The following is a 27,930-nucleotide window of genomic DNA, read 5'->3' as shown; positions in this document are numbered from 1 at the left end:
GCAAAGTTTGGGTTATTCACACAATGTAATATTACACAGTAGCAAAAACGAATGAATCACGGCTACACGCAATAATACGGATAAAATCTTAAAAACATAATACTAAGTGAAAAACTGTAAAGACCACATACAGATGATACTACTTTTATAAGGTTTTAAACCAAGCAAAACTAAACAATACATTGTTTACGGATGTGTATGTGTGATGAAACCACGTTCAGAAAAGCAGACAGCGTTCAACAGAAAACGTTAAACAGTGCTTCCAGAAATTCAGGGATCTTCCTTTTGCTATGCTTTATTATTTACACATATTTGCATGTATTCTTCTGAATGTATCAAATAGGATATAATTTTTAAAAATGTAAACATGAAGAAGGGCTCTGGGCTAAACAGTGCGGGTTCAAATCCTGGTGTCTCTCCTCCCGGCATGTGACTGGGCAGGCTCTCCCCTTTCCTCAGCCTCTCTTCTTCATCTGTAAGATGGGGAGAGTGACACCTGGGGCGTTGGGAGCCAGTCCTAACTTAGCACAGCATCTGGCATGTATTAAGCACTAAGAAAGAGTTTGCTATTTTTATTATTACTATTAATAATCAGAAACATAGCCAGTGGGCAGGGCAGGGACCCAGGCCACCCCAACCTCCCAATCCAGCACTCCTTCTATGCTGCCCTTTCCGCCTGGTGTCCCCAGGCCCTGTGGGCTGCAGCAGGGTGATGCTTTCTGGATGTGTCAGTGGAGTAACTGCAACAGGCAGCCCCCTGGCCAACAGCCCCCTGCAGTCAGGGGACGTTTACATTCCTGGTGGATTAAAATCCTCAGCCGGCACTGTGGCGGCCTCTGGGCCCTGGTGATTAATAATCTGGCCAAGTGCTAAGAACTCTCAGAGGATGGCTGGCAGGGAACACACGGGATGGCACAGGCACCTCTTGGACGCACATGAGCTCTGGGGACAGAAACAAGCCTCCTCCAGGCCCCAGCTGGCACCATCGCCTGGAGCTGGGGCAAGCCGGGTCCAGCACCTCAAGTCCTCCTGACTCAGGGATGCAGGTCCACCCCTAGCTGTGCCTCTGCTCACGGCAGGACCCCAGGCAAGCTGCTTCGTCACTAGGGCTTCAGGCTCTCATTTGTGAAATAGCACCTGGCTCACAGACATTAGCGAGCTTACAACACTGCCTCGCGTGGTAAGGGCTCCATCACTTTTAGCTATTGTTAATCTTTTGGGAACCCAGTCTCAAGGCTTATCATCATTAGTTTATGGGTCCTGGAACTCAACCTGAATGACGTCTGTGTCCCAGGGCCCAGAGCAAGACCTGGGACAGAATAAGAAGCCTCAGGGAATGTTTGCTGAACGAATCGGCCAAGTGGCAGGCCAGCCTCTGCTCCTGCACTGCAGGATGAGAATCTCACTGAGGAAGGTCCAGCCTGTTGGAAAGTCCTTCCTGGAGCCGAGATGAGCTGCTTCCTGACAGCTTCCTCCCTGAGTCCTGAGAATAAGGACAGAGGGGAGAAACCCCCACTCCCCATTTGTACCCACTGTCCAGGGCCCGAATCCAGCCTGCCCTTCGCAGTGGGGCTTCCCCAGCCACGCTGGCCGGAAGGAATGATGCCTTCCTCAGGCTTGTAGAACCCACGTTCATAGGCCTGCTGTATGGACACACACAGACATGCGCAGACACATCCCCCAGATACACACAGTCACACAGTGACATATCAACACAGTCACAGGAACACATGACACCTTGGCCCCCGGGCACACATTCAACACTACAAACGTGCCCATAGATACTAACACACGGGCACACGTGTGCGTGCATGTGCACACACACACGCACACCACAAGCACATATAGTTAGACACATAGTGCTAAGCACCCAGAGACAGGCCTCAGAGGCAGCCAGGAACTCCAGAGGCCAGGTAGCCAGGGTCAGAGCCCCTCAGGGGAGAGGGGCCCCTGCTTTCCTAGAAATGGACTTCATTTACCTTGAACACACCCTCAATAGCAGCTCAGGCCAATACCAGAGACCACAGGCCTCCTCTTGGTGGCTCAGCAAGCCGGGCATCTGAGAGGCTTTCTCAGAAACGGCATGACCTGACGTTCAGGGCATAATCTCTGCTCCATTTCATACTGTGCCATGCAAATTGTAGTGCAAATTGCAAGACCAGGACACTCAGAGCAGCCACCGCTGCAGGCCAGTTAGCTTGTGCAAGCAGGGCCCTCGCGGCTCCCACAGCACCCCCACAGCCTGCCCAGAGCTCCAGAGCTCGGACGCTGGGGGCCGGGTCAGGGCCTCCCCCTCCCTGAGACCCTGCACTGCTCACCTCCACTTCTGCGGCCCTGGCTCCGAGTGCCTTCAAAGTCACTCTCCCTGAGGCCCTGGTCCATCACCGCCCTGAGCCTCAGTTTCCCCAAATGTCACTGGGCCTTTGGTCAGCATCCCCTTCAACTTCCTCACCCAGCCTGCCTTTCTCCCACATCCCATTCACCTTTCTGTCCCTGGCACTTTACGCGTTGCCAGGCATATTCCAAGGACTCAGTAAGTGACTGTTGAATGAATGAATGAATGAATGAATGAGCCCCCTCCGCAGGCTTGAAGACAGGTATCATTACTGCTACCTGTGGCAGACCCCCCTCCCCGGGGCTCACCCAGGAGACCACTTGTACACAAACCCTCCTCTCCGGGTCTGCTTCTGGGACACCCACCTGAACACCATTTTACAGATGAGCAAATGGAGGCTTCAGAAAAGTACAATAACTGTCCCAAGTTCACCCAGCACAGCCTGCCCTTGGGGGTTAGTTCTGGGGGGCTCCCCGACCCTTCACGCTTCTGGGGAGGCTGGGGAGGTCCTGGTATCTGCTGGTCCCTAATATGGGGAAAGGAAGCAGCCCCACTTTGCCCTCAATCTACCCACTCTCCTGGTTCCAGCTGTACCATTAACGCAGGGCACGGCGATCCTCGCTCAGCCGTGGGGTCCAAACGTGAGTATGTTAGGAGGAGGCCTGAGTTCAGCCAGGGTTTGACCGCAGGCCCACTGGAGCCCAAAGCTTGGGCTCCTTCGGAAGGACCCTCTCAGCACACGGTGCAGTCACTCCAGGGCAGAGCGGGCCCTGTCTGGACCTGGCATCTTGTCAGGGGCCCTCACTGGACACCCTGGCCCGGCACACAGGATTCTTGGGCCAAGTTGGAAAACAGCTTGCAGGCGCAGTGTTCTCCAGCAGCCTATATAAATCTGGAGAAAAGGGGTTGTTAGACCCTGGGAAACTGCAACCACAGACACGACCCATGTCTTGGCCACGCTGGGAGACTCGAGTCATTACTGTTAGCTCGCACCAGCGGGGCACAGGCCTTCGTGAACGCCCGGCGTGACTGTGTGCCTGTCAGCACTCGGAAGGCACAGGAAGCACACATGTATCTGTGTTCACACACACCTTGAGCCCCACCCTCGGGCCTCCACAGCCCTGAGGACACAGCCCGAGCTGCTCGGCTGACACACAGGTCCCTGTTCCGGTCCCTGCTCGCCTCTCCAGCACCCTCTGCAGTCTCGATGTTCTGCGCCACTTGCAGCTCTCACCTCCAGGTCTTTTCTTATGCTGTTCCCTCTCCTTGGGACTCCCTGTCGTTTGCACTTGGATAACTCTTACCTACCTTCCGTCTGGAAGCCTCCCTGTCCTGAATTAAATCCTCTCCTCTGGGTTCCCACGCACTTTCCTCCAGGGGATGCATCCCGGGGTGTTGTAACTCAGGCCCCAAGTCTGTCCCCCTCTAGCCCGTGAGTGTCTCCAGGGCAGGACTCCTCGCAGTGTGGCCAACACTCAGCACGAGGCAGGCGCCAAGCAGGTGCAGCAGGGGGCCGGGGATGGCTGAGCCGCTGCTCAGGAGGCCTGCGGAGGGCCCCTTGGCTGGCTGGGCAGAACGAGGGGCGGCCCAGCTGCCACCTGCCAGCTCTTCTTAGAGACCTGGGCTAGTGCGGTCAGTAGACACGGACCAGAGTCTGAGAGGGCGTGGCGAGAGCAAACAACCTGAGTCGCCTCCACCGTGTGACCCAGCAGGCCCACCAGGACAGGACAGCCCAAGCCACCAGCTGCCCTTGCAGCACCCACCACTCCAAGTGTCCTTTAGCAGAGAGAGCCCAGGCGTTTCTGCCTCCTCACCTCGGAGGTCCCCTGTTCCTTTTCCACTCTATGGAAGCCCGCCCCACGCCTCCCCAGCTCCTGGAGAAGCACCCCTGTGCACCTCCCGCTCCATACTCCCCAAGGCCCTGCTCCCTGTTCAGGCTTCCTCCCTGGCCCAGGGCCAGCCGAATCCAGGTGACTGCCTGCCCTGGGCCTCCTGCCTCCAGTCCACCCTCCTCCACTCACCCCAACCACCTCCTCCCACTCCTTGGGTTCCGGCTCCAGATTCACATATCCGATTGGGAAGTCAGACGGCAGGGACAAATCTTAGCTCCAGCACTAGCTGTGTGACCATAGATAAGTTACTTAACCTCTCTGTGTCTTGGTTTCCTCATCCACGAAAGAGAGATAATAATATCTGTCTCCCAGTTGGAGATGACCCATGTAAAATGCTCAAGAACTCCCACCACAGCTCCCTCTCCTTCCAGCTCCTTCATTCACTGGCCTTCTCTTCTGCCCTGGCTCCCCATCCACGGGGCCTTCCGGCCTCCCCTCCCTCCCTGCCCAGCTCATGCCTCTCACTGTCTTCCTAGCCTCTCAGCTACTTGCCCAGTACAACTCCGCTCTCTGGGCAAATCCACAGATCAGCTGCGCCTGCATGGAGTCCAGCTGCTGAGAGGGCCAGTGACCACCACACACCTGCGCACGTGCACACATACACATACACCCATCCACGGTGCACATACTTGCACTCACACACAGTTGGGGCCAGCTCAGATTCCGCCCTGCACTCCTTCCCCCCTCATCCAAGCCACCTGTCCAGGGTGCAGGCGGTTTTTCCTCTGGTGTCCCTCTCGGCTTCTTGGAAACTTCCCCACTCTCCTCTAGCCCTTCTCACCTAAATTCCGACAGGCCCGGAGCTCTCTTCTTAACACCAACCACCACCCCCCCCGACCCCAGATGCTCCTCCCATCACTAGACTCTTCAGCTCACTCCCTCAGCCCACCACACTGCTCTACTTGGCCCAACCCCTTTACTCACTCCCCCAGCCTTCTTTGCCTCCTCCTCCACCCCATAAAGGCTAATGGGCTCTCTCCAGTCCCCCCATCTCACTGACCAGCTCCCCCGGCCCTGTGTGCTCTCAGGTCCACCTCGAGGCTGACAACAGCCCATCTCCTGTCTCGTAAGCCCCAGACTTGCACATCCCCACCCCCAGGGGCCCTCTGGCTGGCACCTCCCTACTCAGCATGCCCCAAACCAACTCGTGCCTTCTTCCCTGTGCTGCCACGGCTGGTACCAGCATCTATGCAACGGACCTGGCCAGAGAGTGGAGCACCAACCCGGGCTCCTCCTTGCCCCACACTTAACAGGTCCTCATCCGTCTGTCCACTGTCCCTTCTGAATATCTCTCAGGCCCAATCACTTTGGTGGCTGACAGAGGTGGTGGTGTTAGGCTGCCCAGTTTCCCGCATACTACAGAATCCCTCAGTGTGGGAAGTGAAGGTGTGAACAGGGGGGACTTGCATGCCTCCCACAAAGGAGGGGGCAACCCCCCCATCAGCCTGGGTCGCACGCAAGACAGGCCTGGCCAGTGGGATGCCCTGCGACAGCTTTGGCCCTGGAGCCAGAGCACATGGGCCGAGGATCCCCCCGTAGTGTCTGGACGGTCTGCTGTCCCTGGAGAGGTAGGGGCAGGCCCCCTGCTTCCAGACCCAGGGCACCTGGGATCCCACCTGTCCTCAGACCTGGTCCTCTTCCTTTAAACAGACGGTCCGCAGTCACAGGGGCCTGCCGGTACATTCTAGAGGGGGGAGGGGTGGGGCGCAGGGCTCCTTACAGCCAGAGCTGCCGCTGGTAAACAAGACCCTGCAGGCAGCGGTCCCCTCCTCTCTGCCAACACCAGACCCAGGCTTCACCGGCTCACCTCCGGGGTGCCCTCTCTCCCCTCCTCCATGATCCTCTTCTGACTCCCCATCCCCAGGCCCAGGCTGACAGCCCCATAGCCCCCTGAGTACCCCACAAAGCATGCATCACACAGTGTTGCCCTGTTCTTTGTAAGATCCGTAGAGTCCACTAGGCTATTAGCTCCTCAAGGGACTGAATCTGCCCTGAGGAATAGCCTGAACCGTGAAGTCTGCAGGGAGAGGTCACTGGCCATAGAAGTCAGGTCCCGCTGGTGGACTGGAGACAAGTTACCTAACTTCTCTGAGCATCAGCTTCCTCATCTGTAAAATGTGGATAATGATGGCTGCCTCAGAGGGCTGCTGTAGGGACAGCACAGACTACGGGACACAGGTGAGGTACCATCACTGCTGGCATTTACTTGCCCCTGGCTTTTCTCAAAGAAGATTAGCAAAGTTATTTGTGAAAACAAGGTCCATGGTTTAGTTCAGTGACTCTGTTAGCATCAGTCTCTTGTACAGCCCTCCTCCAGCCATCCGCTCACGTGCTTCTCACCACGGCCAGGTAAGGACTCGATATCCAGACAAAACCAGCCCCAACACACAGGCGGGCTGGTCTGCCTCCTTTCCCAGACGGTAAGAATTCTGCAATTCAACAGGTTGCCTTCTTCGCCTTGGCTTCTAGGAAGCTCCAGGAAAATACAGAGTTCAATCACAATAACTAAATGAGCTTAGGTTTTTCATGTGTTTATGTCCTTTTCTCTAATCTATGTTAGTTTAACTACATATAGATCTTTTATTGTAAATACCCAGGAATTCTTAGTGGAAGATGAACTCAATGAGAAGGAATAGAATGGACTAGAACAGAAGGGAACAGACTGGAACATCGCAGCAGGATTTCCTGGTGTGGGCTCCACCGCCCCTCACGCAGCCCAGAGAAGGGAAGGGCGCCTTTTCCACGAGGCACAGCAGGCACAGCGCCTAGAATCCACAATGCTCTTAGAGACCCACACAAATGTTTTAATTTAATTTAAAAGCAGAAGAAAAAAAGAAACTTTTAGGTCAAAGAAAATGTTTTACTACATAATATTAATATGTTGTCTTTTACCAGTGCGGTCATAGAACGTAATCTTTAATATTTCTTACAGAGGAAGGGGCTGAAGCCAATGGTGCTGGGGTCGGCAAAGGTCACGGGCCCCACTCACCTGACCCCCTCACCAACAAGCGCCAGCTCCTCCTCCCCTGCCGGCTTCCTGGGCCTGGCCCACTCCACGCTTCCCTCTCTGACGGGATCCAAAGGGAGCGGTTTCGCGAATATTCCAGGGGGACGGGGCCTCGCCAGGTGAATCTAATTTATACCCTGCAGTAACCGCCTCAGACAGCTCTTGAAAGGCTGACACGGCTGCGGGCCGCACCGCAGGAGTGGCGCCCCTGGCCAGCCTCGCCAGCCGGTGGCGGTGGCGGGCCCAGCCTGCCTGGGTTCGCAATGTGGAGGCAATTACAGGGCTGGCGCTGCAGCGCACAAGCGAGCTTCCCTCCGGAGGCGCTGACTGCGGGCTGGCGGGGGACCCTCTGTTCCGTGGCCTCGGGACCACACCTCTTCTCCTGGCGCAGCGCTGGGCTCACGGCAGGGCAGCGGAGCCCCGAGGAGAGGTAGGTAGCGGCCAGCCTGCCCCGGGCATATGCTGATCTGCCACGGGACCCTCCACTGGTCACCCTGCCTCTCCAGGCCCCGGGGTCCTCGCTGGGAAGACGGGGCAATGGTCCCAAAGACACGAGTGTGCCATGAGGATGACAGGGCAAGAAGGGTGGTAAATAGCGCCCCCTGCAGATGAGGCAAGATGATCATTCCCACTGAACAGATAAGGAAACTGAGACCAGAACAAGGAAAGAGCTTGTCCAGCCAAGGTCATGGTGAATAAGGGATCTGGACACACAACCTGGATTCTAGAAGCCTCGAGGGTAGGGTCCAGATCTTCTCGAGGAGTGGTTACACCTTCAGGCTGATCTGAGTTCACGTTGGGACTCCAGCTCTGACTGTGGCATCTCCCCACATTCTCTCTTCTGCCCCATGTGTGCAGGCCTGAGCCGCAGAGGCCCTCCAGCTTGACCTGGTTCCCTCACCCTCTCTCAGGGCGGGAGCCCCAGGCAGCTGAGCTGGACCCCTCCCTTCCTCTGACCCCCACGTGCCTCCCTAACCTGTGAGACTGGCTATCTTCCTGCACACAGAAGCCAGGGAACAAGGACATCTTGGGCTCACGGTGCTGATTCTTGATTCAGCAAAACCTCCCCAGTGCAGGTTACGTGGAGGGATCAGCTCCAAATCCACAAAAAGCCCACATTACGTGTGACTGCTTTTGAGGAGTCGCAGTCACTAATTAAGATGCCTCGTCAGGGGTCCTCTGGGGTGAGCTCCATGATAACGGGAGTAACCAGCTCACGCTCGATTACGGAAAACCACGCAGACAAGAAGGGGCTCCTGGAACACTGGGAGGCAGGGGCTGGAGTCCCGGCACTTAGCTTCTCTGAGCCTCAGTCTCTTCATCTGTAACGCGGGACAGTAACGCCAACATCAAAGACTCGCTGAGAAAACACAGACCGAGGGCTGTGTCTGGTCTCGGGAGAACACGCTCCTAACAAATGCCACTTTCCTCCTTCCTCACGCTTTAAAGGAGCTGCTTTGGGGCCGTTTAATCATCTCCCCTGCTGCAATCTTGGCTGCATTCTGTCACCAATTATTGCAAGATTCTACTCTCACTCTATCTCTGGGCCCATGGCCATAAAAACAGGATCTGTGGAGGCTGAATTAATGACGAACAGCTGCAGCAGCCCCTAATTACTGAGCAGCTACTATGTGGAGGACCCGGGTGTAAATTTCTTTCCAAGCCCCGGAAACTGCATGGGAACCTGGACAGGAACTCCTCCCCTCTGGGCCTCAATTTCCAAATTTGTAAATGGGATTGAGCCAGACGGTTTCTAAGCTCCGGTGTGGGCCTGACACTCCATGAGCTGGCGGACCTGGGGCACAGCCTCTCTTTCACCCTGATGATGCAGACTGAGCAGGAAGGGAATCAGGGCGAGGGGTGGGGTGGGAGGAGTGAGCGCATTCCCAGCTCCCACCATGCACCAGGCGCCGTGCGGGGCTCTCTGGGCACACTGCCCATCCAGCCCAGGCCAGAAGAACCTCTCGGACAGCGACCAGTGCGGTCCTCACCACAACCCTGTGAGTTTGTTGCAGAAACCCTCCTTTTACAGGACAACACTCCTGACTCAGTCTGGGCCCTTGGCAGCATACTCCATCACTTCTGCCCCACTGAGCCAAATTCTCCCCTTTTTCCTTCAATCACATTCATTTAACAAATAGTTGTTGATCACATACTGTGTGCCAGGAACTGTTCTAGGCACTGGAGACACAATAGGGAACAAAACATAAAGAGATCTAGACTTCTTGGGGCCTACATTTGAGTGGATGGAACACATCACAGACAAACATATCAATGTCAAGGTAGCACGAGGGGCACAGAGTGGGTGAAAGTGCTACTTTAGACAGGTGGGCAGGGAAGGCCTCCTGGAGGAGGTGACATGGAAGTAGATGCCTGAGTGAACTGAGGTGGGGCTGGGGCAAAAGCATTCTGGGTGGAGGGCACAGCCATGCAAAGAGGCTGAGGTGGGAAAAAAACTCAGCATGTTTGAGGACCAGCCAGGAGCCAGAGAGGAGTAAGGAAGGAACTACCGTCAGAGAGCTGAGCAGCGCCACACCAGCCCCTCTCTCCTCCTCCCCTGGGCCCTTCCAGACATGTGGAAAGATAACGATGCACATCTGAATGTCTGAGTTCAAAAGATCTTAGGGACCCTGGAGCCCAAGGCTTCCATTTCGTAGACGAGAAAACGGAGGCCCCAAAGGGGTCCAGTGACTTTCCCGGAGCCACAGGCCGCTGGAATGCAGAGCTGGGGAGGGACCGAGCTCTGAACCCCTGGCCCTAGCGGTCTCTATCTAGACTGAGCCAGGGTCCCGAAACCTAAGGGCTTTAACTAATCAAGGTCCTCATCCCACGTGAAGAAACTGAGGCCCCAAGGCCAGGGGCTCTGCCTGCATGAAGACAGGGGAAGGGGCGGGGCTGGCAGGGGCAGTGAAGAACTCCAGGCATGTGTGCCTGTGCGGGCCTTTGCACAGGCCAGGCTTCCTCCGGCCTCACGCCCACAGCAACCCGTCCCAGTGCTTTTCTAACACATGTGAGGAGGGGTGACATCTGAAACCGGCCGCCGGTTCAAGGCTCCCCGGAGCCCACAGGGCAGGGCTTCGTGAACCAGACCTGCAGGGAGGGTGATTCTGACATGTGTGGACTGCACAAGCTGCCAGCTGTCTCCTCTGCGTGACCTCCAGCGGGTCAGCTCTCCACCCTGGGCTTTGGGTCCCCGTCCGTGGAAGGGTGCTGCAGGGGTTGGGAGCAGCAGCAGATGAGATGCCCTGGAAGATTCTTCCCCAGCGCAAACACAACACAAGCCAGGGTTCTTCAGAATCTGGGAGGCCGTGACGGTACCAACAGAGGCAACACATGCGGCCCTCGACACGAGTGAGGCCCAGCACACAGCAGGGACTCACAGATGGTGGCTCCGTGTGCTGGGAAGGCACGGGGCTGGCAGGCCAGGGAGCGGACTTTAGTTCTTCTGCTCTGTGATCTTCAAACAGCCTAATCCTCTCTGTGGGCCTCAGTTTCCACGTCGGCAAAAGTGCAAACACAGGCATTTGGACTTGCGGCCCCGATGAGCCACCTTCTCATGTCCTGGATGCCTGGGGAGGCGGAATGGGAGCAGGGAGTGGGCGGCATGGGAGGAGATCCTGAGGAAGCATCTGAGGCACAGCAGACTCCGTTTTCTCCCTGGGCCCAAACTCTCTTGACTTCCAATCACTACCATGTTCATTGGCAGCTAAACCTGGTCAGAAATGACCTTGAAGGCCAAATCGACTCCCCAAACTTGGGGTTCAGCAGACTCTGGGAAGCACAGACTCTTGGTTAAATAGGGGACCCCGCAGAAGGCAACGGTGGGCAGTGGGAAGATCACGGAGCAGGGAGCAGGGGACATGAGGTAGAGTCCCAGATGTGACACCTGGCCAGGGAGCTCCCACTGTGTGGATTTCAGTGGCCACACTGTAAAACAGAGATCCCACTACAGCCTCGTGCCATCCTGGAGCACAGGAGCTACCCATCAAAACTCAGCATCCCGCGGCCCCGCCCAGGGCCTGGCCATGCCCGGAGAAGGTGCAAATGTTACTTCAGCTGGAAAACCCTATGCCTTTCGCCCTGATAAAACTAAGGGCTTGGCAGATGGGTCACCAGTTGCCCAGACACTCCTAGGCGCTTGCCTTGCTCCACACCCAGAAGACCCCTCCCGGTCTGGCCCCCAGAAGCGCACAGACCTGCAGACATGTCCAGTCCCATCGGCCCGTCCGCAAGATGCACAGCCCAGTCCTACTGTGTCCATCTGTCCTCTGAAGCTTATGTCCCCAACACAGCAGACTTATCAAGGGAGGTAGGAGTATGTGGAGGGGCCAAGAGCAAGCTGTCCCCTTCAGGTGGCCACCTCCCTTCTGTTTGGAAATCCACTTGCAAGGCCATGGAGTCTTGGTGACGGATGCTCATTTTGTCCCGTCAGAACGCAGCGCAGCACGAGGCAGTGCCATAATCACTTGCAGACCGTGGAGGCCCCTCCTGGCAGCGGAGGAAGATTTATTGTGGGGATGGACGGAAAACAAAGAACAGTTGTGCAAACTTTACAGAGCCACATTATGGGAGAGGCCTCTCCCCTTTTCCACTGGTAAATGTGCTGGATGTCATTTCCAAAGGGGATCGAGCTCCATTACCCAACCACGCGCAGACCCTGTGCCCTGCACCCAGCCAGCTGACCCGGCCAGACCAGCCCTGCTGTCCTGGGGCACAGACAGTGGACCTGGGACAGAAGCCTCCTTCCTGGGCCTCCAGGTCCTCATCTGCCCACTGTTGCTCCCCCTCCGACGCTCCTGCCACACAACCAGCATTCTACACGTTAACCTCTGATCGTGTCACTCTCCTGCCCAGAACCTCCCACTACTCTCTCCACTGCCCTCAGGGTACAGTCCAAGCTCCTCATACCGGACTCTGAGGCCCTTTAAGGTTCAATTCCAACTGCCATTTTTGCTCCCAGCCCCCATGCACGTAACACACTCCAAGCACAAGAGGACATCTGTGCTCCCCCCAGGGGGGAAGACTGTCACTGCTCAAAACTTTTGCATGTGCTGTTTCCTTTCCCTGAAATGCCTTTCCTCATGGTCTGCACCTGGAAAGCTCCTACCCACCCCTCAAAGCCCAGCTCTATGACATCCTGGGGAAGCTGTCTCCCTCCTCTGTGTTCATTCCCTCACCTCCAGGCCGGCCCTCATTTGACGCTGCATTCCTGCTTCTAGCCGCGAACCTGGCACAGGGTCGGTGTCGGTAAAGCTGTGTTGAAAAGTTGGCAGGGGGAGGAGGAAGACAACACTGATGAGCCCAAGGCTCTCCTGAGAGAGAGGCACAGGTGAGGACTGCCAAACGTCCCGGGTCTCAGAGTGTCTGAGGTGACCAAGGCCATAGATGAACAGATGAGGACACGACGCTGGGGTCTGTGGCTCAGCAGCCCAAGCGAGGCACCTACAGTCAGCCCAGCTAAGCCGTCTGCCGCCAGCAGAGACAGAGCCTAATCAGGTGCGATCTTGGCCTTTACCACGTCCAGGCCCCCCTCCCAGAGAGCACCGCCTGGACATTCTCAGAGTTACTGTTGATTTTAGCTGACTTTCTCATTCCAATAAGAGAAGCATCGCAATTCCATTTACATTAAATTCAAAAGCTTTTTTATTTTAAATTCAGTTCAGAGGATTGTGTTTTCCTATCCCTAATTTTTTCATATTCCATAAAGCGGCGCTGAGCTCACAGACCTTGGCGCGTTCCCGCGCCCTCAAGTCCGGTGCTCCCAGAATTCTCCTCTCTGCGAGGGCTCGGGGTTTGATGACTCAGAAAAGAAGAAAAGAACAAGGGCTCCTGTTTCCCAGCACCGAGTATCTGCCAGGCATGAGGTAAGCGCCCCATGGACATGATCTCATTTAATTCTCACAACACCCTCCCCTTTACACAGACAGGAAACTGAGGCTCAGAGAGGCCATGTGACTTGTTTGGGGTCTCGCAGCTGCTTAAGGGTCCACACTGGCTTACCAACTCCTGACTCAGAATTTAAATAAGATAGAAGGAAGGCATTGGATGGAGAAATGAGTCGAGTAGGGTGGCCATGGAGGGAGAGTTGCGGGGGGAACAGGGCACAGGGAGAGCTGCAGAAAGAGGCCTAACGGCCAGGAGCTGCATTTGGGGAGCACACGGCTGACAAGCACCACGCCTGACGGGAAACCCAACTGGAGCGACAGGCCTGTAAGGGCGATCGCGGACTCTGAGGCAGCCACAGGCAGGAGCACGGGGCGGGGATGGGGAACTCCACTGCTCCCTCACAGGGCGCTCTGCAGTTCACGAGCACGGCCCCTCCACCCCTCACCGAGACGCTTCTGGGGCGAGCATCACAGCCCCCATTTTACAGACACATAAACCGAGACTCAGGAACGAAGGGACTTGTCCGAGGCTGCACAGCTGGTGAGCAGCAGAGCTGGGATGAGCCTCCGGCTCCCCTTATCTCCAGCTCCTCCACCCTCCCCAGGCTAGTCATTTCTACCTGGGGCCTCAGATTTCCCCTCTGTACAGTGATGAGCGGCGGCCCTCAGGGCTCTGACCTGACCGCAAGCCAGAGCTTTCAGGGAGCCTCTCCTATGAAGCCCCCGAGTTTGCCTTTTAAAAACAAGGGGAGAGAGGAAGGCATCCCAGTTTAAGCCAAGATCTGTGGAGCGGGAACCTCGGGTTCCAGGGAGGAAAGGGCATTAGCATCCGTGAGGCCCCCACTGAACAAACAGCGCTGGACGTCATCCCATTCCACAGCTCATGAAACTGAGGCTCAGCACAGCCAAGGAACCCGCCCAAGGTCACACAGCCCATCCACGGCAGAGCTGGGACCTTCAGCAGCCTCTTCTGTTCCTGGGGATGTTGGTGACTGTGTGGCCCTGTCCACTTTTGACTCTCCCTTTTCTCTGTTCCTAACGCAAACTGCCCGGAGCAGTCAGAACCAAGCGTTGTGCACTGACTGAGTTCCAGAACCCCATAAGCACCTCATGTGCAGGACCTCATCAAAGCCTGGCGCCAGGCCGTCCTTCCATCTCACAGGAAAGAAGCCAGAGGCTTATAGAGTCAAGTTACTTGCACACAATCACAGGCCGACTGGCAGCAAAGCCAGGGTTCAAGGCGCTCTCGCAGGAAAACTTCAAGCCCCAGATCGGGGGGGGACGTGACCATCTTTCAGGTCCCTTCAATCTTGTGGCTTCACAGGAAACTGCTCTGGAGGACAGTGTCCAAGCAACCTCACACAGCCTTGGAGCAGAGAGGCTGGGTGGCCACCAGTGTGGAGCCTTGGTGCCAGGAAGCAGGCTCAGTTCCTCTGTCACCAAGGCCAGGCCAGGCGTCAAAGGGCATGTGGCCTCCAAGGCACTCGTCCACACCAAGAAACACCGTTACACATGGAGCAACATGTGCTGGGAGAGCAGGAGGCATGGAAAAGGAGGGCGCTGAGGAGGGGACACTGGACTGGGTTGTGAAGGATGGGTAGGAGTTTGCTGGGCTGGGAAAGGCATTCCAGACAGAGACCAGCAAAAGCCAAGGCTCAGAGGAGTGAAAGAAGCTGGCGTGTGCAAAGACTCCCTGGAAATTCAGGAGGGAGGAAGCCTCAGGGCAGGCATCCTAGGGCTACTGTTCACTTGCTGGGTGACTGATGCCCCTCTCTGGGCTTTGGCTTCCCTGTCTAAGAATGAGTGGACATGAGCACTGACATGGTCCCAGGAGGGACCCCAGTAGGGATCATTAACAAGGGCACGTGTGGAAGGAGACAATTCGAAAGCCGCTTTTCCCCAAAAGGCCTTCCTCACCCTGGAATGAGGCTCAGCTCAATGCTTGTTTCCAAAGCGGGTGGCCTCGGTGACCTGAACTGGCTGGACCAGCCTGGTCTCTCTGGGCCCCTTTACAGCTAGATTCTCCAGGGCAGGGACTTTAAACCATGCTGCATTTTGCAGCTTCTCAATTTCACCGGAAACCTCAGCCTCCAGAAATGGTGTTCGTCTTTGGGTGACTTGTTAATTTAAAGATGGAATGTCTTATCCTCATCCCACGAGGTGCCCGCCACTCTCAGACAGAACAAGACCCATCACGTCAGCAGGGCAGGGGACCAGCAATGGCTCTCAAGGTGAGGGGCGCTGGCCTGGGGAAACTGGATGCAAGTCTCTGTCAGTTTTCCCGCTCAACCAGGGCTCCTCGAGGCCAGGCTGTCTTTGATGCCCTCTGTGACCCCACAGGGGCCTGGCACATAGGAGGTGCTCAGGGACGGCTGGTTGAATGAGTTTCAGATCCAGATAGTCTCTCGTATTTGTGAGCAGGCTGGGGACTCTCTGCCTGGGCAGTGACTGGGGGCCAGGCTAGCACACAGTCTCTGGAGTGAGGCTGAGACCTGGGTTCAAATCTGACCCCACAATGCACTTGGGGCCTAAACTTCGGCATGACCTGGACTGCGCTTTCCCATCTATAGAATGAGGATAATCACTCCAGGGCCCAGCAATGTCCTGAGGGCTGAGATCATGCATGTGTGGAAGCCCTACATAAACTTAAAAACATTCAACAAGAGTTTCAATAATGTTCCCGTCCCCCTTGACCGACTTGGACAAGGTTATACAGCCAGGCCTCAAATCCTCAGCTCCTGGCTCCCCTCCCTCCTTCCATCGTCCAGCAACAATATCGAAAGACTCAAGGATAGCATCCTTCCCACAGTACCGAAGTCTCGCATCACATCGTCTCTGGAGCCCCAGCCCGCAGCACAAGGCCTGGCACAGGGGAGCGTGCCCTTGGGTGGGCGAGCGTCCCAGGGGAGGGCTCTTCCCTCATTTGAAGGCCACTTTCCACAGTCTAACCTCCTCCAACTTTTGGTCACCAGCCGCTTTAGGAGCTCCCTGCCCACAGAAGCTGCCCCATTTCCTGTGCGACCCTGGGCCTCTCCTCCCCTCAGGGTCTGCCTTCCCCATTTCCTCTCCATACACAGAGACGAGGGACTGCAAGACCTGCCTGCTCAGACATTTCAGGCTCCAGGATAATTCCCTGCGATGAGCCCGAGATGCTGAGATGAGCCAGGGGTGCCTGCCAGCCTAGATATGTGCCCCACCCATGAGGCTGGTCTCAGGAGGTGGTGAGGGGGGAGGAGCAGATGCCTGGGGAGCACCCAATGGGATCTGAGAAGCACAGAGGGCTCTGCCCTGCTGGGGAAAGGAGGTGGGTAGAAGGCAGCACGGCCTGGGGAACAGTCCAGGCAGCTGAGCTCGGTGACGCAGAGATGGATATTTCATCTGTGAAAGTCAGTTTCTTCCTCGGTAAGTCATGGCTGGGCATGGCTTGTCTCAGAATATACTAGTTCTCTTTTCCCTTCGGACTTCCCAAGAGATACGATCCCATGACCCCAGTGAAGCCTCTCTCTGACGTTTTCCCCTGGTCCTTGAGTCCAGGGGCACCTAGGACACACTGGGGGGTGCGTAAAGGATGGGGACCAGTGGCCAGTGCGGCTGCAGCTGCCAGAGGAACCCAGGCAGGATGGAAGTCCAGCCTCGGGGCTGCAGCTGCGCATCAGGGCGGGGAGGGCACAGAGCGGAGCCTCCTCTCCGAACCTCCGGCCCAGCCCCCTGCAGCTCCAGTCACCCCGAACAGACGCCGGCTGCACAGAGCAGGCCCTCCGCACCGCTGGCAGACACCTGACAGCTAGGCCCCCAGCACGTGTGACAGCCCTGCCCACTCACCAACGGTGGAGCCTGCTGGATTCAGGTGACCTCAAGTCCAGGCTCCACAAGTGATTGGCTCTTTCAAGCCTCAGTTTCCTCATCTGTAAAGGAGCATAAAGGATCCTGTGCTAACTCCTTGGGCTACTGTACAAATCTCCTGAGATGATGAATGTGGAGGAGTGTTATGGAGGAGGAAGAGAATTAACTAAGCACTTCCCTCGGTCATCTCCCTCAACCCTAATAACAACAATCCTGAACGGCAGACACTAGCATCTCTCCATTTTACAGTCAAGTACGCTATGGCTCAGAAAGGCTAAGCCATCTGCCTGAGGTCACACAGCTGGCAAGTGGCAGGACCCGGCAGGGACCCAGGTCTGTGTGACTCCAGACTTTTCTCCTGTCTACACACACCTTCCACGCTGCACTCACAGCTTCGCCAAAGCTCTTCACGAAAGTCAGGGCGGTGTCATTAACACGGTCATTCTATAAAACAGGGTGAGGAGAGCCCCTCCTTCTCCACTCTGCCTCTCTTTCTCTTGATGTGGAGGAAAGCAAACTCTTAGTCTGGTAATTTCTCCTGGCTCAGACAATCAGAATTCCAACCGTCTGAGAGAGCCAACCTAAGAAAGCAAGAAATTAATCTTCTCAAAGTCAACGTCTTCAAGGCGTCGCTCCGGTATTTGGGTTGGATGGAACCCTGCTCGCAACGCAGACGAAACCCCGGATTTAATAAGGCCAAGACTCTCGGACAACGTCAGAGCACAACAGGATATTGCAAGGAGATTAGGCGCTTCCTCGGACCGCGGCCGCGGCGAGGGCAGGCTGGGGGACGGCTGGTGCGGTGTCCCCCGGGGCCAGTGGGGCGAGTCCACGCCCAGGCCTGGCTGAGGACTGAGCGGCCTGGGCTAGGGGCGCTGGGCTCCTCAGGCTCCTCGGGCTCCTGGGGCCACCTTGTCCCGGGGCCGGCTCCGCCCGCTAAACGCAAACCAGCTGCAGGCCGGGGTGTTACAGTCGGAGGGGGCGGGAGGGCTACCTCATGAAAGAACTGTGGAAACGCTGCTGGAAAGATAATAAAAGGATTAACTGCTATTTTAGTGGGCCATTTACTCTTCAATCAAAGTGTCTCATCTATTTCCTGTTCTCCAGAGGCTCCAGGTCCAAAATTCCTTTGTCTATTACAGCACATGGTAGCAGAGGCCTGTCACGAGAAATTAATAATTTTACATTTATCTGGGTGTGGGCAGGGCTGACCTTCCTCTGGGGGACCTACTGCGCTGGCGTCGTGGCAAGGGGGAGCACTCACACCGCAGGCAGGGAGGAGCTCAGAGATCTCTGCCAGCATCTCCGATGAAGGCACCCAGCCGGGCTGCCCTAGGGCCCCAGGGAATAATCACTTTAACAGGAGGAATTTACACAAACAAGAGCATCCAGTTTAGAAAGATGTGGGCTCACTGCCACTCCAATGTTACCAGCTGTGCAACCTCTGGCAAGTTATTGTTACAGTTGTTATTACTATCATGATTATTAGCCTCGATTATTATTGCTGTTGTTATTGTCCGTCTCTAACTAGCTGTGTGACCTGCTGCAAATTACGTAATCTCTCTGAGCCTCAGTTTCCTCATCTGCAAAGTGGGGATCAACAGTATCCACCCCTTAGGGCTGCTGTGAGGACCACACGGAGTTATCACTTAGAATAGCCCCTGCACACAGTCAGCACTCAGAAGCTGCTTGCTGGTATTATTACCAGAATCCCAACCCCCAAAGAGGAAGATGAAGTGTTCTCACAGTAGCAGGTAGAAAGCCAGCTGGACCTGTTGAACCTCTGTTTCTTCATCTGTAAAAACCTTTGGTTTCACAGGACTCTTGTAAAGATTAAATGCAACCACAGATGAGTACAGACATGGCTTGACCATCACCTCCTCCATGAAGCCCTTCTGGGCCTCCCCTCCCTGGGCCAACGCGAATTCCATCCCCAAATCTGTCCATGATCTCCACGCCCATCTCCCACCCCTCCCTGACAGTGAGTGCCCCCAGGCAAAGACCTTGGCAGGTTCAGGTCTCAGTCCCCAGAGCCAGCTGTCAGCCAGTGTCCTGTGGAGTGTGCTGACTCAAACAACACCCTGACAGGCCGGACCAAGAGAAAAGCCCTGCAGAGACCCTGAGGCTGCACTGAGAAGTCTGAGCCACTTGGGGCCACTCGCTGGGCCTCCATTTCCTGAACCGGAAAATGGGCAGGAAGGCTAAGATCATCTCCAAGGTCCCTGTGTCCAACACGGATACTCCTGGATGCCGTGATTCCACATGGGAGGCCCTACGGAGAGAAGGCCACGGACCACGCCACGCCAGGGTTCAGGCCATGCAGCCTCCATGTAGGACCCCAGACACCAGTGAGATCACCCACAGGAGAGAAGACATGAAGGAGAACCAAAGCTCAGCAGCTGTCAACTCCAGGGTCTCAGAGAGAGAGGGGCTCCTCTGTCTTCCAGCAGCCCTGGCCTGCGAGGTCTGTTGGGCATCTCCTTCCAGGCAGGGGCACACCTTCCAGCAACTCATGTGTCACAACACCCCAAAGGAGCTGGTGCATCCCCAGGGACCGGCCCAGCCACCAGCTCTCCTTCCAGCACACTCTCAGCCTAAAGGCACACGATAACATCAAATTCCGCACCTGCTCACTCCCTTTCCCCACGCCGCCAGCACACCAACCCCAGGTTCCCTCCTACTTCCACTCCTTTGCAGAGGTGCTCGCTGCCCCTCAGTTGTCTATAAAGCAAATTCCTTCTCATTCTCAAGACCCAGCCTCCTTGAAGCTGAATAAGCTGGTCCGGTGGATGCCTAGCTCACAGCTCCACAAGCAGATGGGGCCCCGAGGGTGAGCACCTGGTCCCAGGAGGATGGAGTTTATGATGCTGGTTGCCAATGCTCCCTGCCTCCTTCCAGCCCCTACAAATGCTGCCCTGGGCTTCGAGAGGGGACAGAGGTGTACCCCCACCCCATGCACCCTTTCCCAGACTGAGTGCTCCTTGAGACAGGGCCTAGTGACAGTGACAGCATGCAAGTGCGGAAGACCTCAACCTTGGCCACAATGCTGGCTCTGCAGACTAGACACACTGCTTCCTTCCTCCGCCTCACCAATGTCCCCATGGCTAGAGGACTGCGCTGGGCCCTGGCGGCTCCACCAGCCCTTCCACTTCCGGGTAGGAGTCTCTCCCGGTGGGCTGGCTGGGCCCTGGGGGAGGCACAGGGATTTGGTTGAGGATATCATGGCCTAAGACTAGGTTCCCAGCCTCTGACATGGATTTCCACCACTGCGAGCGCAGAACACAGAAACAACCAGTCGGAAGGGTCAGAGGCCAGGGTGCCTACAGTAAATGGGTGTGATTTTGTGTGTACCTATGTATCCCTGGAAACCTTACTCTCAACCCCAGCCAGAACACTGCAAGTGCTATCCAGGGCCTTATTTGCCACTCCTTGGCCTGACCCCAAAGTCTGTTCTGGAGACCCAGAGCCCTCACGGTGCACGCCTGTGAGGACCCACTGCTCCTTGGAGGAAGCCGGGCCTGCTCCAGGAGCCTCCCTAGGAAGGACAGTAGGGGAAGAGCACGTGCTGCAGGAGAGCGTGTGCCCCACGACTCACTCGGCCATCGGCAGGGGGACACTGGCCATCTGTGCGTAAGAGGGAGGCTGGCCGTGCATGCTCTGACCTCAGAAGTTGTGTGACCACCTGAACTAGTGTGTCCAACACGAGGACATGGAGGGTGGGGGATGGGGCACCTGGCCAGTACGAGGGGCCCTCTGCCAAGGTTCCCAGTGACAGGGACACTGACCGCCTTGACCATGGTCACATCCATGGCACTGCTCCTTCCTTCTTCAACCACGGGGCGTCTCAGCCAGCCCCCCAGGAAGGAGTTCCAGGTAGACTTCTGCCGGTAGGCAGGTGGCCCTGCTCTGCCACGGGGGCTGGGGCATGGCCTGGCGGCCGGGAAACTCACCATGCACTTGTTGGGCTTCTCGCCCGAGTGCACCCTCATGTGGATGAGCAGCTTGTAGCGGGCGTTGAAGGGCTTGTAGCGGCGCACGCAGCCCGCCCAGAAGCAGGTGAAGTCCTCGCCCTTGCGCTGGTCGATGTGGCTCTTCTCGATGTGCCGCACCAGCTCCTCCTGCTGCTCGTAGGCTGCACAGCAGTCCACCCAGCGGCACGCCTGCCTCCCAGCCACCACCCGGCCCGCCAGGCCCAGCCCCAGACCTCCAAGGCCTGGGCCGGGCGGCACCTGGGACAGGGGGTAGGGGGGCGGCAAGCCCTGCTGGTGAGGCCCGAAGAGCTCTGAGAACTCGTCCGAAGGCTCCTGCTTCAGGAAGCCTGCCCTCCGGCAGGCTTCAAGCTGCAAACTGCCCCCGAGGCTCTCACTGGGTGCAGGGCCGGGCCGGGACCGTTTGGGAGGGGCCCCAAGGTCCCCTGGCAGAGGGGGGCTCCGGAGTCCATTTACGCAGGTGACCAGAGCTGTCTGGGAGGACAGGATGATGGAGGTGATGTCGGAGGAGGCGCAGGGTGAGGAGGAGGCCGAGGAGGCGGGGGGCAGGCCCAAGAGGCAGCAGCGCTTCAGGCTGCCTTCAGGGAGGCGGGCCTCGGGCGGAGGGCCCAGGCCCGGGCTGGGTTCACTGCCCAGAAGGTAGCAGGACGATGCGGGGTTGGCGAGGCCTCGGCCTGGCAGGTCCAGGTCTGCGTGCGGGCCAGCGGCGGGCGGCGCCCTGCAGTGGGCAGACAGGGGTGCGCGGGCCTCCGTCATGGCCCGGTAGTCGGGCAGGGCCTCCTGCTTGATGTGCTGTGTGGCCGGGAGGCCCCCATTCACATACGTGGCCTGGGGTCTGGGCGACCTGGAAGACAGTGACCAGAGAGGTCCTGAGAGGGTGGATTCCACAGTGGGGAGGCCCAGGCAGGGGGTGGCAGGGAGCCTGAGGATGCAGGATGGAGAAGCCCAGAGCGGGAGAGGCAGGCTGAGCACTGGAAGCAGAGAGAGAGAGACAGAGCCCAAGACTGGTTGTCTGGTCAGCAGGGAAGAGTGTGGAGGAAGGAGGGGAGACAGAGGAAGAGGAAGGGGTTGGGGAGAGGAGCCAGGGAGGAGCACTGGCTCATGGATGGGAGGAAGCCCACCCGCTCCAGCCCTGGAGGCCAACCTGTGCTGCCTTCAAGGCATGGGAAGCTCAAAAAAAAAGATTAAAAGAATGGCTGTTCCTTGCATAGCTGTGGTCCCGGGCCTGGCAGAGGTGGATGCTGGCAGGGAAGGGCAGCCAGGTAAGCATCTGTTTGGAGCAATCCCTTTGAAGACAGTGCCATGCTAAAGCTACCGACACGAGGACAGAGACCATCCATAGCTCTCTGTGAGTGAGTTACCCAAATAACTGACAGCAAAGCCTCAAATGACATCCGGCGGGGAGGGGGGGGTTGGGGCCTCGGTGTCTCCAGCTCGGAACACTAGCTGAGGCAGCCCCTGCTTGCCCTCACTGGGCCTGTGAGTCTGGACAGTGGCTTCGGCCCCGCTATACCGCTGAGCCCTGAGCACCCCAGGTCTCTAGAAACTGTGAGCATGGTCTCCAGACAGAGCCAACACCTGCTGAGCAGCCCCACATGGGGACACTTTCCGGAGGGCCATCTCCTGCAATCTGAACAGAACAGAATGACTCACGGTGTCCATCCAGCGCACAACCAAATTCTTCAAGGAGAGAGCACCAGCTGTTTTACACTTAACCGAGGAAATCACTCAAGCCCTCAGAGGCAGCCAGGGACAGAGCAGGAATCCGAACCCGGCCCTGTCTGAATCAGAAGCTGGGAGCTCCCCACAGCACTCCACTGCCGGGGGCCCAGCTTCCTCATCTGTAAAATGATCCAATTTGATAACCATTTCCTTTCCTCGCAGCTTCAATGTTCTGAGTATCAAGGACTCAAATGTTCTTCTGTCTGTCTGTCCCAGGCCCTGGAAGGCAGCTGCTGAAATGGGAAAATCAATGTTTCTCCAGCAGAGACTCAATGGGAGAGAAGGGTGATGTCAGATCTCTGGGGTTCATGCCCCATTGGCTCAGGGACTGCAGCCTGGCTGAGGGTCAGTGAGCTCCCTCCATAGGCTTTTCCGTCTGTGCTGGGGGATGCTGGGCACACAAGATGGTTCGCAGACCAGGCAGTTGTGGGCTGAGTGAGTTAACACGCACAGAGCTTGGCTCAGTGTGGGGCACATGGTAAGCACTCCAGGATTGTCACTTATTAGCAGTAGGTCCAGGGCCTCCTGGGACTGGCAGGACTAAATGGGAGAATGTCACAGGCAGCAGTCGCTCAGGAAGTGGAGCTGTTTTCAATAGTATTAGAGAAAACGGGGCTGGAGGCAAGGAGGCTGGCTGGTGCAGCTGCCGCAGGAACCCAGGCGGTCCATCGAGGGGCCTGAGATCAGGAGGGGGCAGCAAGAATGGCCAGGAGCGGCCTCACACAAGGCACAAGGCAGTCCAGCGGGAGGAGGACAGGGTCCTCTATTCTTTAGGAAAGTGAGGGGGTCTAAGAGCGCCAGATCAAATCCAACCACTTTGGGGGGCGGGAGGCAGTGCAGCAGCTTATATGGATGCCAGTGTGGGGCTCCGGGTGCAGGCTCTTCTGTGCCGTAAGTTGTCAAAATGACATTCGAAATGACAAATATTTCCGATCGTCTCTATCAAAAAAAAAAAAAAAAAAAACCACTTGCGTAGCTTCCCCTAGGTGAGCATAGCTTCTGCCCCGAGATGGAAAGAACTTCACTGGAGACACCTGAGGCCGCGGGGGAGCCCCAGTGAAGAATCTAGCAGATAAATGCACCTGACTGTCACCAAACAGTGCACAGCTCCACGTCTGAAAGATGCTGGCTCCTTGTTACATACTGAATCGTGACGCCTAAATCCATCAGTTGAAGTCCAGCCCCCTGTGTGACTGCATTTGGAGACAGGCCTTCAGGGTGGGAATTAAGGGCAAATGAGGCCATAAGGGTGGGGCCCTGATCCAATATGACTGGTGTCCTTGTGAGAAGAGGATGAGACACCAGGGATGCGCACAAGGAAAGGCCATGGGGAGACAGCGCAAAGGTGGCGTCTATGAGTCAGGAAGAGAGGCCTCAGGAGAAACCACACCTGCCAACACCTTGATCTTGGACTTCCAGCCTCCAGATCTGTGCGAAGTACATTTGTGTTCTTTAAGACACCCAGTCTGTGGTGTCTGTTATGGCAGCCGAAGCAGGCCAATACACTCCTATAAATCAGAAGTCTCACAATATCAAAAGCGGCCATGGGGAATCTACATTCCCAAAGAAAAATGGTTCTGTGTGGGAAGAACTAGCATCTTCTATTTAGTAATTAACATCTCCCACCGTGCAGCCCCCATTGGAAAGGAAGGACCACCGGGAGATCTCTGCTTCCTTCGCCAAGGCACCCCCAGCACAGACCACAGCGCTGGGCACACAGTAGGCGCTTGATAAATGCCTGGTGAAGGAGCGAACTGAGAATGGGCAACGGGGCCAGTTTTTAGAACCTCTGATCTGTGAACAGGCCTCAGGCCAGCAAGTGGGCACGGAGGCCTGTCCAAGGTTGGCCTCTGCCTGTCAGCAAACCAGAGGGCACAGAGGCACAGCTGGGACCCCGGGAGAAGCTGCAGGAGGCAGATTCCAGCTCAATGTGCAAGCTGATGGAACATCTGTCCAGGGTGGATGTCACTGGAAATGCGCAGGTGTTGAATGCTGGTTACCCGGCAGGGTTCTGTGGGGTGACAGCTTCCTGGGGAAGGAGATGGCCCAGAGGGAAGAACCCCTCTCCACTCCGTGAGCAGTCCAGGGTTCGATACTGTATGGACTGGAGCTCGGTTTTCCTTCCCCATCCCACCCCCAAACCTTCCTCTTCTGAATCACTGATTCTCTGGGAAAGGCCACCTCAGGCTCTGCCCAAGGAAACGCACCCAATAAAACCATCTCTGTCTCTCATTAGGCCCTGCAGTGCCTAGACCAGACAGCCATCATTGTGCTACCGGGCTCTGGCTGGTCCCTGGCCCTCCTCTGCCTCAGTTTCCCAATGTGTCCCACGAGCCAGGCAGACCAGTTGAGATATGGAGGCCCCTGGTCCCTGGCCTCCAGGGAGCGTCCACAGAAGTCAGCTGACGGAGGGGATGGAGCACATACCTGCTGGGGTGGGGGAAATGCAGCAGCCTCTCGCAGGCTGGGGGGTGGCCCCGGGGTGGTGGGGTTCCCGCAGGGAGAAACAGTCCCTGGTGGCAGGTGGGGATGGGGCCCTCAGCAAGGTCCAGGTCCAGCAGGCTCTTCTCCGAGCCCGGGGTGCAGTGGCCGTAGCTCCCATTCACTAGGCAGAGAAAGACAGGGAGAGGAGACAGGGTGAGCGGGGGTGGCCTGCAGAGGGGTGCAAGAAGAGGTCCATCATTGGGGTACAGCACGGGACAGAGCATCCTTGAGCCAACACTAACTATACCCCTGCTGTGCTTAAGGCACCGGGAGACCTCGTGTAACTCTCGTGATCACCAGCGGGATTAGTAATAAAATCCCCACTTCTCAAATGCGGACGCTGAGCTCCCGTGCTTAAGTGACCACAAACACTGAGCTCTTAGAATGTACCAGACACCTTTCTAGGTGCAGGAAACTCTGGGGAGCTAGATGCACAGCTCCCGTCTCCTGGAGCTTACAATCCACCATCCCCACAGTTATTCCCCCTCTGTGTCCCGCGTGGTTCTTAGCCACCCTGCCGCACGCCCTGCCTCGCCCAGCTCCTGGGTTTCCGCGAAGAGGAACTGACTGGGGCAGTAGACCTGTAACAAAAATGTTAGGCACGGCTCCTGTCATAAGCGCCTTCCCCTCTCTGGGCATCAGTCTTCTCATCTACAGTGTGAGAAGGGTTAACCTGGAAACCATCTTCTTAGGCCTCCTGCCCTGTCCCCTGGCAAGGTCGTGCCAAGGAGGAAAGGACATGGGCTCCGGGGCCTGATGGACCTCAGTGTGAGCCCCTGCTGCCACCAACCAAGTCTGGGACTTGGAGAAGTCCCTCCCTGAGGCCAACCCTCCCCGAGGCCGACCCTCAGCCCCCCTGCACCTCTACCCCGGCGTGGAGACAGCCACGCCAACTCTCCAGGGATGCTGTGAGGTTTTGAGAGCTGAGGTGCAGAGCCTCTCGCATATGCTGGCACCGAGTAGGTACAGCAGGGATGGAAATTGTTCTTATTGTCAGCTAGCACTTTGAAAAGCAGAAAGTGCCCTGGAGAGGTAACAGAATGTTATTAACAGGGCCAAGTATCGTCCAGGCGCTTTCAACGCTAAGCAAGAGAAACCATTAAGATGAGCAAAGAGCTGGTACCAGAATACCATCAGCCCCTAAGCGTCAGAACACGAACAACAGGAGCAGTTTGCTGCGCAGTATGTGCGGCCCTGGGTCAGGCTGGTGGTCCCAACACGGTCTCTTCGGAGCCTCCCCACTCCCTCGGGGGAGACAGGAGTATTACCAGCCCAGTGGTACCGAGGAGAAAGCAGAGGTTCAGGGAGCTTAAGTTACTCGCCCGAGATCCCATAGTTAGTAAGAGTCTGGGCTGGATCTCCAGCCCAGGTTTGTCAGCCCCAAACCCCATGTCTTATCGCTATGTAATACATAAAGCGGCCTCGTAGAAGTCAAAACTCCAACCCCATCCTCGAGGGTCCACCTCCTCCAGCCCTCATTCTAGCCCAACCCCAGGGCAGCCCCTTCAGCCAATTACCCCTGGGCCGAGGCCAGACACTCTGTGCTACCTCGCCATGTGACCGTGGCTCTGGACAGGCACCAGGCATTCACCTGACTAGCACTTTACAGTTTGCAGGTGAGAATACAATGCTCTGAAGGCCCAGGCGGGTGAGATGCTCCGAGGAGCCTCTCCGTTCCCAGGCATGTTCCCAGGCACATTCCCAGGCACGGGGAGCCTGCCCCGAGGGCGCTGTGAACACGCGCCCAGTCGTGCCCGCCACCTTCCCGGGGCCAAGCCAGGCGGGCATCCCACTGCGAGAACACCAGCTCCCACTGGCCTCGGCTGCTGCTCGGCCAGCCCCGCACAAGCTTATATTTTAATAACTTGGTTGTTTTTTAATTAAAAAGAAATCCCTGGTAACAAATGCGAATGGCCCGAGTTAATGAGAGCAGGCTGCTGCTCGCTTAACTCTGTCTCTGCTTGGCGGTCTTTGCCATTTCCAGCCGTTCCTGCAGGCGATTTTATTGTCCCACGGAGGCAAACCCTGGGCCTGGGCCTCAGAAAACTGTGGATAATTTTATGACCATTAATAGCATTTGGAGCAGAGAGAGCTTAACGCACAGCGCTGTTCCGCCACTCCCAGAGTTGGGGTTGGGAGGCCAAGCTTCCTTCAAGGACCCGCCAGACCCGCTGGGGGCCTCTGGTCACTCAACCTCGGTCATTTAGGAGGATGCCAGAGGGATGGGAGGTGGGCCCTCGAAGCCCAGCGCTACCCAGCCCTTGCTGGCCCGCCCTGCCTCTGCGCCGGGCACCCTTGATCCTTTCAAGCATCCATCCCTGTGAGGCGGGCTCACAGCAGTCACTCCCCAGATGAGAAACGCTGAGGTCTGGAGAGATTCGGTGCCCATGACCAGGCTCAGGGGTCCCTAAGAGGTGGTGCCACAGCTCACACCAGATTTCCCAGACCCCAAATAAGCAGCCCACCTTGACGCCAAAGAAGATCACGTGGGGAGCCCTTGGGGAAGTCAAGGCACAAGCGTTACAATGACTCCTACACTTCAGCCTTGGCGACAACCCTACCCTCCATCTACAGACAAGCACACGAAGGCTCTGAGAACTTCAGTGGTTGACCCAAGGCCACTCAGGGCGTAAGGGGCTGAGGTGAGATGCAAACCCAGCACCTCTGAGGGAAGAAACAGTCGTTACTCCACAAACAATTGGGACCTGTTGGCTTCTTGTCCTCTGGACACAGTAAGAGGGTTTCCGACAGGAAATAAACAAGCTGTCTCTGG

General features: G+C 56.8%; 1 protein-coding gene across 5 annotated transcripts in view; it reads right to left on the bottom strand.

Moving 5' to 3' along the window:
- GLIS1 (GLIS family zinc finger 1) overlaps window positions 1-27,930 on the bottom strand; it is a 213,296-nt gene that overhangs the window by 58,558 nt on the left and 126,808 nt on the right. For all 5 annotated transcript variants that reach the window (XM_070592357.1, XM_070592366.1, XM_070592380.1 and 2 more), the window contains 2 exons: window positions 25,101-25,278; window positions 20,913-21,795 (listed from right to left, as the gene is read on the bottom strand). In XM_070592357.1, coding sequence (XP_070448458.1) covers window positions 20,913-21,795; window positions 25,101-25,278 — 1,061 coding nt within the window. The remainder of the gene's footprint in view (window positions 1-20,912; window positions 21,796-25,100; window positions 25,279-27,930) is intronic.

Source organism: Equus przewalskii, chromosome 2 (assembly GCF_037783145.1).
Source record: "Equus przewalskii isolate Varuska chromosome 2, EquPr2, whole genome shotgun sequence".
NCBI lineage: Eukaryota > Metazoa > Chordata > Mammalia > Perissodactyla > Equidae > Equus > Equus przewalskii.
This window is presented reverse-complemented; position numbering and strand designations above follow the sequence as displayed.